At 47.0% G+C, this 14,764-nt stretch overlaps 1 protein-coding gene across 1 annotated transcript in view; it reads left to right on the plus strand.

The window, feature by feature from the left end:
- Positions 1 to 14,764, plus strand: part of LOC134748943 (protein lingerer-like) — a 41,208-nt gene that overhangs the window by 25,714 nt on the left and 730 nt on the right. Inside the window, exons 31-43 of the mRNA XM_063683815.1 lie at positions 53 to 199; positions 373 to 519; positions 693 to 839; positions 1,013 to 1,159; positions 1,333 to 1,479; positions 1,653 to 1,799; positions 2,169 to 2,285; positions 3,032 to 3,112; positions 3,889 to 4,027; positions 5,246 to 5,349; positions 6,519 to 6,632; positions 9,649 to 9,684; positions 10,309 to 10,399. Of these exons, the coding sequence (XP_063539885.1) occupies positions 53 to 199; positions 373 to 519; positions 693 to 839; positions 1,013 to 1,159; positions 1,333 to 1,479; positions 1,653 to 1,799; positions 2,169 to 2,285; positions 3,032 to 3,112; positions 3,889 to 4,027; positions 5,246 to 5,349; positions 6,519 to 6,632; positions 9,649 to 9,684; positions 10,309 to 10,392 (1,557 nt within the window). The 3' untranslated portion in view covers positions 10,393 to 10,399. The remainder of the gene's footprint in view (positions 1 to 52; positions 200 to 372; positions 520 to 692; positions 840 to 1,012; positions 1,160 to 1,332; positions 1,480 to 1,652; positions 1,800 to 2,168; positions 2,286 to 3,031; positions 3,113 to 3,888; positions 4,028 to 5,245; positions 5,350 to 6,518; positions 6,633 to 9,648; positions 9,685 to 10,308; positions 10,400 to 14,764) is intronic.

Here is a 14,764-nt window from a genome sequence, read left to right on the forward strand (position 1 = left end):
GAGGCGCAGCTCATCACCAGGACGATGCCGCACCACATGGTATGTAGTGTAGACATGGACTACGAGTGCTACGAACGCGGGCGTCACGGGTGCCGGTGCTAACGCGGGCTACGGCGCCGCGCTGTACGGCGGCGTGCAGCCCACCGGCTACCACTACGACGAGGCGCAGCTCATCACCAGGACGATGCCGCACCACATGGTATGTAGTGTAGACATGGACTACGAGTGCTACGAACGCGGGCGTCACGGGTGCCGGTGCTAACGCGGGCTACGGCGCCGCGCTGTACGGCGGCGTGCAGCCCACCGGCTACCACTACGACGAGGCGCAGCTCGTCACCAGGACGATGCCGCACCACATGGTATGTAGTGTAGACATGGACTACGAGTGCTACGAACGCGGGCGTCACGGGTGCCGGTGCTAACGCGGGCTACGGCGCCGCGCTGTACGGCGGCGTGCAGCCCACCGGCTACCACTACGACGAGGCGCAGCTCATCACCAGGACGATGCCGCACCACATGGTATGTAGTGTAGACATGGACTACGAGTGCTACGAACGCGGGCGTCACGGGTGCCGGTGCTAACGCGGGCTACGGCGCCGCGCTGTACGGCGGCGTGCAGCCCACCGGCTACCACTACGACGAGGCGCAGCTCATCACCAGGACGATGCCGCACCACATGGTATGTAGTGTAGACATGGACTACGAGTGCTACGAACGCGGGCGTCACGGGTGCCGGTGCTAACGCGGGCTACGGCGCCGCGCTGTACGGCGGCGTGCAGCCCACCGGCTACCACTACGACGAGGCGCAGCTCATCACCAGGACGATGCCGCACCACATGGTATGTAGTGTAGACATGGACTACGAGTGCTACGAACGCGGGCGTCACGGGTGCCGGTGCTAACGCGGGCTACGGCGCCGCGCTGTACGGCGGCGTGCAGCCCACCGGCTACCACTACGACGAGGCGCAGCTCATCACCAGGACGATGCCGCACCACATGGTATGTAGTGTAGACATGGACTACGAGTGCTACGAACGCGGGCGTCACGGGTGCCGGTGCTAACGCGGGCTACGGCGCCGCGCTGTACGGCGGCGTGCAGCCCACCGGCTACCACTACGACGAGGCGCAGCTCATCGCCAGGACGATGCCGCACCACATGGTATGTAGTGTAGACATGGACTACGAGTGCTACGAACGCGGGCGTCACGGGTGCCGGTGCTAACGCGGGCTACGGCGCCGCGCTGTACGGCGGCGTGCAGCCCACCGGCTACCACTACGACGAGGCGCAGCTCATCACCAGGACGATGCCGCACCACATGGTATGTAGTGTAGACATGGACTACGAGTGCTACGAACGCGGGCGTCACGGGTGCCGGTGCTAACGCGGGCTACGGCGCCGCGCTGTACGGCGGCGTGCAGCCCACCGGCTACCACTACGACGAGGCGCAGCTCATCACCAGGACGATGCCGCACCACATGGTATGTAGTGTAGACATGGACTACGAGTGCTACGAACGCGGGCGTCACGGGTGCCGGTGCTAACGCGGGCTACGGCGCCGCGCTGTACGGCGGCGTGCAGCCCACCGGCTACCACTACGACGAGGCGCAGCTCATCACCAGGACGATGCCGCACCACATGGTATGTAGTGTAGACATGGACTACGAGTGCTACGAACGCGGGCGTCACGGGTGCCGGTGCTAACGCGGGCTACGGCGCCGCGCTGTACGGCGGCGTGCAGTCCACCGGCTACCACTACGACGAGGCGCAGCTCATCACCAGGACGATGCCGCACCACATGGTATGTATAGGTAGTTGGGACATGGACTACGAGTGCTACGAACGCGGGCGTCACGGGTGCCGGTGCTAACGCGGGCTACGGCGCTGCACAGTCTGGCTCGCACACGATGGGTTCCGTACTATTACGCAAAAAACGGCAAAAAAATCACGTTCGTTGTATGGGAGCCCCACTTAAATATTTATTTCATTCTGTCTAGCTATACGGTTCATGAGATACAGCCCGGTGACAGACGGATAGACATTCAGACAGTCGGACAGAGAAGTCTTAGTAATCCTGTTTTTACCCTTTGGCCACGGAACCCTAAAAAAACACTTATTGTAAAAGTATCAATTGTATTTTGTGTAGTTGTTAACCTATGTTTGTTTGCAGGGCGGATACTACGAGGTGGGGTACGGCGTCGGCGGTGCTCGGGAGGGCACGTTCGGACTTGGACCTACAGACAGGTTCACGCGGACCGACGCTGCCTCGCCGCAACAAGTCAGCCAGGTACACGCAGGCATATATAGTTGGTCAAACCAAATTTTCAGTAAATAAGAACAAAAATAAATAGGTGCTAGTACTAGTGTAAGACAGAGACAGTATGATTCTCTCTGTCTATGTTTGAAATGAGACAGTCCTTTGACAAACTATAGTATAGGCGTAAGGCATAGACTATTCGAGCTTATAGAAAAACTCGATAAAGTTTTAGGCGTATAGTATTTGTTGTAAAAATGTTAGTCTTGTTCTTTTCTAGAAAACTCTCGTGTTCTTGCTTAAGTCTAAAACATACACGGCACTCGAGGAGGCATTGAGACAGGGACACACTTATCCCACGTACGCAACGTATGCAATGCATTATGACAATCTCAACCCTGAAATTTGTATGCTTAGAAACATACTTGTCATGCGTTGCGTTGCGTGTGACAAGTATGTTTCTAAGCATACAAATTTCAGGGTTCAGATGATATAATAAGATAAGATAAGATAAAATTTTCGAGTTGTCAGAGTATGGTAAGTACTTAGTGTTTGTAACGTGGTATTAAATCATAATCTGGCAGTCTGGGCATAGTATAAACAGGGCAAAGTATGATATCTTCATAGAAACGTACCGCGCGCGACTTGTATGAAGATAACTTACTTTGCCCTGTTTATACTATGGTCTGGGCTATCAAAATGGCTGCCAACTTAGCTTGGCCTAACTCTAATAATGTTGTACAATGACACCACGATCTAACGTTATTTTCGTCCACCAGGTCCCCGCAGCGTTACCGCCTGGCTATGCGTACTTCTACCAACCTCCCCCCACGACGTACCAATATGGAGTCTACCCCACGGTAAGTCTATATTAAAAATAGTTGTGCGTAACGAGATTTATTTATTTTTTTAATTAATAAAAAATGTAAGATTTTACCACTTTGAAGGAGACCGCGGTGAATTTTGTCATCACTTCCTTCTTAGTTTACACGCCTTAAGGGGCCCACTGATTATCAGTCCGCCGGACGATACCGGCCTATCAGTTGTCCGGAACTGTCAAATTTTTGTTTTAACTGACAGGCTGATATCGTCCGGCGGACTAATAATCAGTGGGCCCCTTTAGGCAGGCGCATACCGACATCTACACTAGGAGTATTTTGCTTCTTAACGACACCAAAGCACCAAGTATTAATTATTGTTATTGAATTTTTATACCAGTCGAAATTGGTTAATTTAGTATTAAAAAGACATGCGGCACCGACCTTAAGTGATGGGAAAAGGCAAGCGAATGATGCTGAATTGGTAATTCAGTGAAGATTAATGGGCACTAACTGTAATCTTTTTACAGTCTGGCAAAAAAGAGTAGATATTAAAAAGTTTCAACACTGTAGCGTCGTCCCTTTCAAATCAATCTAAGAAAAACGAGACTAATTTCTACTCTTTTTTGCCAGACTGTAATGCTATGAGCATGAAGGAAAGACTTCTGGTAAATCAATCTGTAGGTAAAATAAATCGCTCTAAGAACAAATTAAATTATTTTATATGAAAATATTTTGTGTTTTTTCAAGTAGACACACTACTATTTATTTGAGTTTAAAATAAATCGCTGTTATAATTATAATGAGTGGTGTTGCAGTACGGCGGCGGGTCTAACGTCGGTGGCGTCGGCGGCGTCGGCGGCGTGGGGTCCGTGTCCGGGGCCGTGACCGGCGCCGGCAAGGTGTCCAGCTACTCGCAGCAGCAGCCGCCGTACGACCAGGACTCTTACAAACCTGGTATGTAAACTAACATATTTTTCTCAAAAATGGACGGCAAAGTCGACGTTGCCGGTTAAAAATTAGGTCGCGAAGTGCGTAGTTTATGGTCAGTCAAAAAATTAAAAAGTTAAAAACATTGCAGTCTCGATTTCGGGACTGCAATGTTGTATACAAATTCCATTATTTGTCGAGTTCCAAACTTTTTAAAAGATGAAGTGGCCATATCAAATGAAGGCATAGGTCCATTAAACAGCCAAACAGATGATCAGTACTTATTATTATAATGTTGGTACTGCGAATATTTAGCTGTCTGAAATAGGTTGGCGTATTTTCGGCAGAAAAATGCACTTCTTTTTACAATTTAAAAAAATAAAAAGGCGGCAAAGCAAATCTTATCAATTGTTTTTACTTTTTTCTGTGAAAATATATACGTAAGAACGTTGCTTCTGTAAAATATTTCTATTATATTTGTATTTATTGCGCCATTTTTGAGAAAAGCACTATATATGACTCGGCAGGAAGGCTACTTGCTGGCTTCGGATTCAATTAAAACGAATCCTCAGCCAGCAAGTAGCTACTTCCGAGCCTCGACAATAATGTAATATTTTCAAACGATATTCTCTATTTTTAAGTGACAGCTCTTAACATGTTCTCTCTGTACGCCGCTGGCGGTCCATGTATCTTCCATTTAGACGAGGGCCTAACGACTCCCCGCATTTCGAAATCAACAGTACACACATTAATGCTGCGAATCGTTGGAGGGAAGAGAAACTTACTGAGGACCAAGGAGAATAGACGAGGCAAAATTATAGGTCACTTGATAAGACACCACACTTTATAACTATACTAGTAGGCAAGCTCGAAGTTAGAAGAGAAGAGGAAAAACACGAGCAAGCTATACACATCTAAAAGGAAAAGCAAATGTCGTGTCTTACGGGGACCTAAAAAACTTGGCCGAGGACCGCGAAAACTGTCGCAAACTCCACCGACAAGAGCCATGCTCTTTAATTATAATGATGACACAATTTAGCCCTTCGAACTCAAAAGCCGCTCAAACGTTTTAATTTTTCATATATTTCGTATGAAGTTGCTTGACGTGATTCGCGACGGTGAAGCGGAGATAATTTTTCTTTTGACGCGATGTGAGTTGCTCTAAGCTCTCATCGAACATTACTTCGATTTGATAGGACCTTAATGGCGGTCAATAGTAAATCTTAATAGATGTGATATTTGCAGGAGGCGGCTACAACGCGAGCGCGAACAAGGCGGCCGCGGGCGCGCCGCCCGAGCTGGCGTCCGCCATGTACGCCAAGCCTCACGTCGCGCTCAACAAGGTCAATGTGAGTACGAGTACGAGCACGAGTACAACAACATCAACATCAACATCCCTGCCCTGACAATCATATACAAGTAGTTATAGACATGAAACCGAGCGACCAGGGGTAAGAGAAAGACATATTCATCTATTGATAGTTTCATGTATGGCAGCATAATCCTTTTTCTCTTTCACTGTTATAAATTTCGGTATTTCGCCATCGCCTTCTTGCTATGATGCCATAACCCTACCACGAAAAAATGCCCGGTCGGTGCTAAAGACAAAGCATGGCACTATTTTCTCTTTCCTCTTATAGGAATCGCAATAAGACTATCTTTCTCTGTCAAACAGTGTCAGGCCCTTGCTGACAATATTAACCTTTACGACGCCGTGTCAAACACAAAAGCTGTCACTCGGACGTCACGTCACCGAAGTGTCAAAACTGAAATTGAACTTTATCCATATGCACATGGAGAATACATATGCACGTAGGACGTAGGTCTATGTTGCTCTGTGGTCTGTGACAGATTAATCCGTCTTTGGCCTACGGCGCGGATATATCCGACATTGGCGTCGAAAATGTTAATGCGCGGTGTTTTTTTACAGCACATGGCCACTGTCTGTAATTTGCATGATGACAGCAACAAAGACTCGTGGAAATAATTGTTTCATTTCAGTATAAACATTAGGATTATTTATATATTCAATAAAATAATAGAGCAAAATTCACCAATCGGCCATTTTGACTGAAACACCAATCAGAAGCGAGCCAAACCGTGACGTCATCATTCCATGACATATTTCTTTGAGCAGCATAGACAACCTCATTGACCGTAATCCGTACGTCCTCAGTATCCTCACCAAAGAGTCTGCATGTTCAATTTTTTTTTTATTTCTCCATTAAAAATGTATTTGTTATCCCTAGGTTTTGTTGCTAGACACATGAATTGTTAGATGTTAATTAGACAAACTGATGGATTATTTCCGTGTTCACTTACGTATCATAAGAAATTGATTATATCATTGGCTATGTGCGAAGTTGGTGGTGGGGAAAATACAGGCGACGCCAACGCACGACGTGGTGAAAATATGAACTTTCGTGGGACATGTCTGCTGCACATCCACTAGGGCGGCGCCACAGTCATGGACGAAACAAATTGGCACGTTGTAACAATAGTGTATAATGTGTTGCAGAGTTACGACAAGGCGGCGTTCCACAGCGGCACGCCGCCGCCCTTCGGCGCCGGCTCGCACCTCTACATCCCCGCGCCGCACAACGCGCACCATCCCCACCACCACCAGCACCAGGTACGACGCCACCCCCCACCCCCCACAACACACAAAACACACACAACGCCTGTAGCGCCAATATACTGCCAGACCGAAAAACTTATTACAACTATTCATTTTATGATAATTACACCCCGTTTTCAATATTGCAGTTAATTGAAAATTATGGTTGGCAAAACTATCTAACGTAGGGATCCCTCACTTCACCATTGGTGATCAACTTCGCCAAATAAAATAATAATTTTACCAAGAAATATATCAATTGAATTCACAATATAGTTGCTTAAAAATTATTGAAAGTAAAATGAAATCTAAAATTACCTAATTTCGCCTCCCGTCCGCAACTTAGCTTAATATTTTTTTATAATTGAAAAAACTATACTAAACCCTTTTCTAACCCCTACATGTTGAATTACTAACCGCCAATGATACAATTTATAGTGTAATTATGATTTAATACTAGTTTAGGCGAATTTAAGGTACGTAGTTTTACAAACCCTTATTTTCAATGAACTGCCATTGATAACTGGGTACGATGATAACTTACTGCCTTGACGACTGTACCCGTGTGCATCACTATTTCATTTGTGCCCCATCAGTACTGACACGCTTTAAAAAACGCTCAACCCATCTCTTTCCTATATCGAGAAAATTAGATGTACCTACATAAGTTACATAACACCTGAGTTGTTAAGTAACATGGACACGCCTGATTTGATACAATTTAACAAATGCGCCATGAGTCCTATACCTTGACTAGCATAAGTTTGATTGATTGAAAAGTTGAATAGCGTAGGAAGTTCTATTTTTTAATGTAGAAGCTGTTTGCACCAAAAAAAAAACAAAAGCTTGTATTTTCGAGATATAATAAACAATTTTTTATTTTATAAAAGTAGTTAAAGGCGTTATTTTCTTGATATCAAATTATATTGGTACAAACAGCTTGTAGTTATAGCATGCTTTCCGATATTATGATACGAAATATATATATATTTTTATGGAAGAACCACGAAAATAATTCGACTGTATCCTCTTGTTGGCTTCTAAATGTACATCAACGGTCGGTTAATTGTTTCAGCGAACTGCCGAAATTTTCCTTTTTATTTGACATTATAAACACCTTACTTAATTTAAATAAGGTTTATGTAAACAGTTAACTTTTTCTTTGATAGTTATCGTATGGCTCAGAGCTTTATTGTGTAACAACATGACATAAAAGTGCCATGCATGTCATTAATAAATGAGTGCATTAATAAATTATATATTTAGCTTAATTGTATTATACCTAAAATTTTGATTACACGAGTCTTATATGAACAATTTTTCTTGATTTCATTGGTTAATTGTGTGACAACACACACAACACACACAACGCCTGTAGCGCCAATATACTGCCAGACCGAAAAACTTATTACAACTATTCATTTTATGATAATTACACCCCGTTTTCAATATTGCAGTTAATTGAAAATTATGGTTGGCAAAACTATCTAACGTAGGGATCCCTCACTTCACCATTGGTGATCAACTTCGCCAAATAAAATAATAATTTTACCAAGAAATATATCAATTGAATTCACAATATAGTTGCTTAAAAATTATTGAAAGTAAAATGAAATCTAAAATTACCTAATTTCGCCTCCCGTCCGCAACTTAGCTTAATATTTTTTTATAATTGAAAAAACTATACTAAACCCTTTTCTAACCCCTACATGTTGAATTACTAACCGCCAATGATACAATTTATAGTGTAATTATGATTTAATACTAGTTTAGGCGAATTTAAGGTACGTAGTTTTACAAACCCTTATTTTCAATGAACTGCCATTGATAACTGGGTACGATGATAACTTACTGCCTTGACGACTGTACCCGTGTGCATCACTATTTCATTTGTGCCCCATCAGTACTGACACGCTTTAAAAAACGCTCAACCCATCTCTTTCCTATATCGAGAAAATTAGATGTACCTACATAAGTTACATAACACCTGAGTTGTTAAGTAACATGGACACGCCTGATTTGATACAATTTAACAAATGCGCCATGAGTCCTATACCTTGACTAGCATAAGTTTGATTGATTGAAAAGTTGAATAGCGTAGGAAGTTCTATTTTTTAATGTAGAAGCTGTTTGCACCAAAAAAAAAACAAAAGCTTGTATTTTCGAGATATAATAAACAATTTTTTATTTTATAAAAGTAGTTAAAGGCGTTATTTTCTTGATATCAAATTATATTGGTACAAACAGCTTGTAGTTATAGCATGCTTTCCGATATTATGATACGAAATATATATATATTTTTATGGAAGAACCACGAAAATAATTCGACTGTATCCTCTTGTTGGCTTCTAAATGTACATCAACGGTCGGTTAATTGTTTCAGCGAACTGCCGAAATTTTCCTTTTTATTTGACATTATAAACACCTTACTTAATTTAAATAAGGTTTATGTAAACAGTTAACTTTTTCTTTGATAGTTATCGTATGGCTCAGAGCTTTATTGTGTAACAACATGACATAAAAGTGCCATGCATGTAATTAATAAATGAGTGCATTAATAAATTATATATTTAGCTTAATTGTATTATACCTAAAATTTTGATTACACGAGTCTTATATGAACAATTTTTCTTGATTTCATTGGTTAATTGTGTAGTATAAAATAAACTACCATCATATGTGCCATTTTCAACCAAATGGGTACTTATTGTCGGTTGTCAATAAGGCGCTATTTCGATATAGGCTTAATTTGAAATCAACCTTATCGACAACCGACATCGTGATAACTTTTGGTTTAAAACGTCACATTAGGCTATTTAAATTCTCGAATTAGGCAATTTGGAATTCCATCATAAATAAGTTCTTCTATGTATAATTTAGCATGGCATGAATATAAAGCATTACCAATTTTACAGTAGATGAATATGTTTATTTTACGTAGCTAAAATTATTTTTGTGGTTCGCCCAAATGCATGTGTTAGAATATATTTTGAAATTTTGAAATATATTTTAGTTTTTATTTCGTTTGTAGATGGATGTACGGGTGAACAGTAGTCATAATAGGCGGGTAAGTTACACATATATATGTTTATGTACACTGCTATGTATACGCACCGTGCCGCTGCTAGCCCGCCTTCTGCATGCAATTTAATACATATATATGTTTACATATACTAATATTTTATGTAAATTATTGTATTTGTTTTGCTTTTTAAACACTAACGATACTGTTAGATTAAGATTGTGTATGTATTAGTGTATATTAATGCTCAATTATAACATTATCAGAAATCCAGATAGGTCACAAGATGATTACATTAAATAAAAATTAACATGACTGTGAGGGCGTTTGCATCAGTTTAAATATTCTTCTTATTCTTTCGCTAGTTTGAGTTATCGCATATTATACCAGTCTACCATAACTAGCAGCAGCTCCGCTATTTACATCAGAGTTGACCAGATAATTTGAGATATTTCCTAGTCGTTCAGTGTCCTTGACAAATGTCAAGCTATTAAATTCACAAGGCCTAACAACAGTGTGATTTTTATGGTCGGTTTCATAAGCATTGCATACATGTTTGTAGCAATGATCTAACTAAAATAAACACAGTTTGTAAAATGAGGTCACATTCGCTTATAATTGTTTCGGGTATAGTTTGTGCGTCGTCGGTAAAATGTAAATGTGTTTCAGGAGAGCGGAGCGGCGCGTGCGGCAGCGGCCAAGCCGGCCGCCAGCAAGCCCAGCTACTCGCAGTCCTACTGGGCGCCCAACTAGCTGCACGGTACGTACACCACACACAAGCCCAGCTACTCGCAGTCCTACTGGGCGCCCAACTAGCTGCACGGTACGTACACCACACACAAGCCCAGCTACTCGCAGTCCTACTGGGCGCCCAACTAGCTGCACGGTACGTACACCACACACAAGCCCAGCTACTCGCAGTCCTACTGGGCGCCCAACTAGCTGCACGGTACGTACACCACACACAAGCCCAGCTACTCGCAGTCCTACTGGGCGCCCAACTAGCTGCACGGTACGTACACCACACACAAGCCCAGCTACTCGCAGTCCTACTGGGCGCCCAACTAGCTGCACGGTACGTACACCACACACAAGCCCAGCTACTCGCAGTCCTACTGGGCGCCCAACTAGCTGCACGGTACGTACACCACACACAAGCCCAGCTACTCGCAGTCCTACTGGGCGCCCAACTAGCTGCACGGTACGTACACCACACACAAGCCCAGCTACTCGCAGTCCTACTGGGCGCCCAACTAGCTGCACGGTACGTACACCACACACAAGCCCAGCTACTCGCAGTCCTACTGGGCGCCCAACTAGCTGCACGGTACGTACACCACACACAAGCCCAGCTACTCGCAGTCCTACTGGGCGCCCAACTAGCTGCACGGTACGTACACCACACACAAGCCCAGCTACTCGCAGTCCTACTGGGCGCCCAACTAGCTGCACGGTACGTACACCACACACAAGCCCAGCTACTCGCAGTCCTACTGGGCGCCCAACTAGCTGCACGGTACGTACACCACACACAAGCCCAGCTACTCGCAGTCCTACTGGGCGCCCAACTAGCTGCACGGTACGTACACCACACACAAGCCCAGCTACTCGCAGTCCTACTGGGCGCCCAACTAGCTGCACGGTACGTACACCACACACAAGCCCAGCTACTCGCAGTCCTACTGGGCGCCCAACTAGCTGCACGGTACGTACACCACACACAAGCCCAGCTACTCGCAGTCCTACTGGGCGCCCAACTAGCTGCACGGTACGTACACCACACACAAGCCCAGCTACTCGCAGTCCTACTGGGCGCCCAACTAGCTGCACGGTACGTACACCACACACAAGCCCAGCTACTCGCAGTCCTACTGGGCGCCCAACTAGCTGCACGGTACGTACACCACACACAAGCCCAGCTACTCGCAGTCCTACTGGGCGCCCAACTAGCTGCACGGTACGTACACCACACACAAGCCCAGCTACTCGCAGTCCTACTGGGCGCCCAACTAGCTGCACGGTACGTACACCACACACAAGCCCAGCTACTCGCAGTCCTACTGGGCGCCCAACTAGCTGCACGGTACGTACACCACACACAAGCCCAGCTACTCGCAGTCCTACTGGGCGCCCAACTAGCTGCACGGTACGTACACCACACACAAGCCCAGCTACTCGCAGTCCTACTGGGCGCCCAACTAGCTGCACGGTACGTACACCACACACAAGCCCAGCTACTCGCAGTCCTACTGGGCGCCCAACTAGCTGCACGGTACGTACACCACACACAAGCCCAGCTACTCGCAGTCCTACTGGGCGCCCAACTAGCTGCACGGTACGTACACCACACACAAGCCCAGCTACTCGCAGTCCTACTGGGCGCCCAACTAGCTGCACGGTACGTACACCACACACAAGCCCAGCTACTCGCAGTCCTACTGGGCGCCCAACTAGCTGCACGGTACGTACACCACACACAAGCCCAGCTACTCGCAGTCCTACTGGGCGCCCAACTAGCTGCACGGTACGTACACCACACACAAGCCCAGCTACTCGCAGTCCTACTGGGCGCCCAACTAGCTGCACGGTACGTACACCACACACAAGCCCAGCTACTCGCAGTCCTACTGGGCGCCCAACTAGCTGCACGGTACGTACACCACACACAAGCCCAGCTACTCGCAGTCCTACTGGGCGCCCAACTAGCTGCACGGTACGTACACCACACACAAGCCCAGCTACTCGCAGTCCTACTGGGCGCCCAACTAGCTGCACGGTACGTACACCACACACAAGCCCAGCTACTCGCAGTCCTACTGGGCGCCCAACTAGCTGCACGGTACGTACACCACACACAAGCCCAGCTACTCGCAGTCCTACTGGGCGCCCAACTAGCTGCACGGTACGTACACCACACACAAGCCCAGCTACTCGCAGTCCTACTGGGCGCCCAACTAGCTGCACGGTACGTACACCACACACAAGCCCAGCTACTCGCAGTCCTACTGGGCGCCCAACTAGCTGCACGGTACGTACACCACACACAAGCCCAGCTACTCGCAGTCCTACTGGGCGCCCAACTAGCTGCACGGTACGTACACCACACACAAGTCCAGCTACTCGCAGTCCTACTGGGCGCCCAACTAGCTGCACGGTACGTACACCACACACAAGCCCAGCTACTCGCAGTCCTACTGGGCGCCCAACTAGCTGCACGGTACGTACACCACACACAAGCCCAGCTACTCGCAGTCCTACTGGGCGCCCAACTAGCTGCACGGTCCGTACACCACACACAAGCCCAGCTACTCGCAGTCCTACTGGGCGCCCAACTAGCTGCACGGTACGTACACCACACACAAGCCCAGCTACTCGCAGTCCTACTGGGCGCCCAACTGCTGCACGGTACGTACACCACACACAAGCCCAGCTACTCGCAGTCCTACTGGGCGCCCAACTAGCTGCACGGTACGTACACCACACACAAGCCCAGCTACTCGCAGTCCTACTGGGCGCCCAACTAGCTGCACGGTACGTACACCACACACAAGCCCAGCTACTCGCAGTCCTACTGGGCGCCCAACTAGCTGCACGGTACGTACACCACACACAAGCCCAGCTACTCGCAGTCCTACTGGGCGCCCAACTAGCTGCACGGTACGTACACCACACACAAGCCCAGCTACTCGCAGTCCTACTGGGCGCCCAACTAGCTGCACGGTACGTACACCACACACAAGTCCAGCTACTCGCAGTCCTACTGGGCGCCCAACTAGCTGCACGGTACGTACACCACACACAAGTCCAGCTACTCGCAGTCCTACTGGGCGCCCAACTAGCTGCACGGTACGTACACCACACACAAGTCCAGCTACTCGCAGTCCTACTGGGCGCCCAACTGCTGCACGGTACGTACACCACACACAAGCCCAGCTACTCGCAGTCCTACTGGGCGCCCAACTAGCTGCACGGTACGTACACCACACACAAGCCCAGCTACTCGCAGTCCTACTGGGCGCCCAACTAGCTGCACGGTACGTACACCACACACAAGTCCAGCTACTCGCAGTCCTACTGGGCGCCCAACTGCTGCACGGTACGTACACCACACACAAGCCCAGCTACTCGCAGTCCTACTGGGCGCCCAACTAGCTGCACGGTACGTACACCACACAGTGGTCACAGTGGACGACAAGTTTAGTCCTGTAGCTCAGAATAAGTAATAGTATTATACAGAACGGCCAATGCACGCACCGCCCCGCCCCGACTCGAATGACCTTGCCCCGCGACAGCAGATTGACGGCCGTTTGCCGACCGCTCAGTACTATTTTTAAGCAACTTACACAATGACGCATGCCGCGTGTACAGACGTGCCGTTCACGCATAGAAACGCAAGTGATTTTTGATGTATAGCGTGTCCGAGTGTCCGCCCTGTGCCTGTAGTGCCCTGCAAGGGTGACAAGAGTGCGCGCGACTTTTGTTGTTCTAATGGAGTATTCCATGAGCTGTCCCGTAGTCCCAATAAAAACGCATATTATTTCGTATGTTACCTACATTTTTTCAACGTTTCAAGTCGATAATTTTTTACATCCATTGTGGCAGAAAAAAACTCCTATGCCTGCAAATCTTCAGAAAACACGTATTTGTACGGGATAGGGAACGGTAGAAAATTTCGTGGATTGCTCCTATGTGCCACAAGGAGGCGGTAATTGACTATTGTACGACCAAAATCGACGTGTTTGTAGTAAATTATTTTAAAACGGGTCACTCGCGTATTATTAAGTCGAATAGCTCGACATGTTTCGATCCAATTTACGAGGACCGACCGACCGACCCGACCGTGACCGAGGATGTGACTGGCCCGTTTTAAAATAATTTAATATGTTTGAGTCTCACGGGAGTTTTATAGTGTTTGTAGTCTTAAATTATAAAGCCGACCGTTTCTCTTGCATTGCGATCTGCGATAACGTGTTCCAGCTTTCTCAGTTTTTTTTGCCGTACCGGCACGTGGCCGTACCGGCAGGGGGCCGGCGGCCTGCGTAGTACAACGTTTGACATGCATACTCTTAGGCACCGCGTAGAGCACGCAACACAAGCTATGCAGACCGCCATGACTCACGAGAAA

The sequence above is a fragment of the Cydia strobilella genome, chromosome 2 (assembly GCF_947568885.1).
Source record: "Cydia strobilella chromosome 2, ilCydStro3.1, whole genome shotgun sequence".
Taxonomy (NCBI): domain Eukaryota; kingdom Metazoa; phylum Arthropoda; class Insecta; order Lepidoptera; family Tortricidae; genus Cydia; species Cydia strobilella.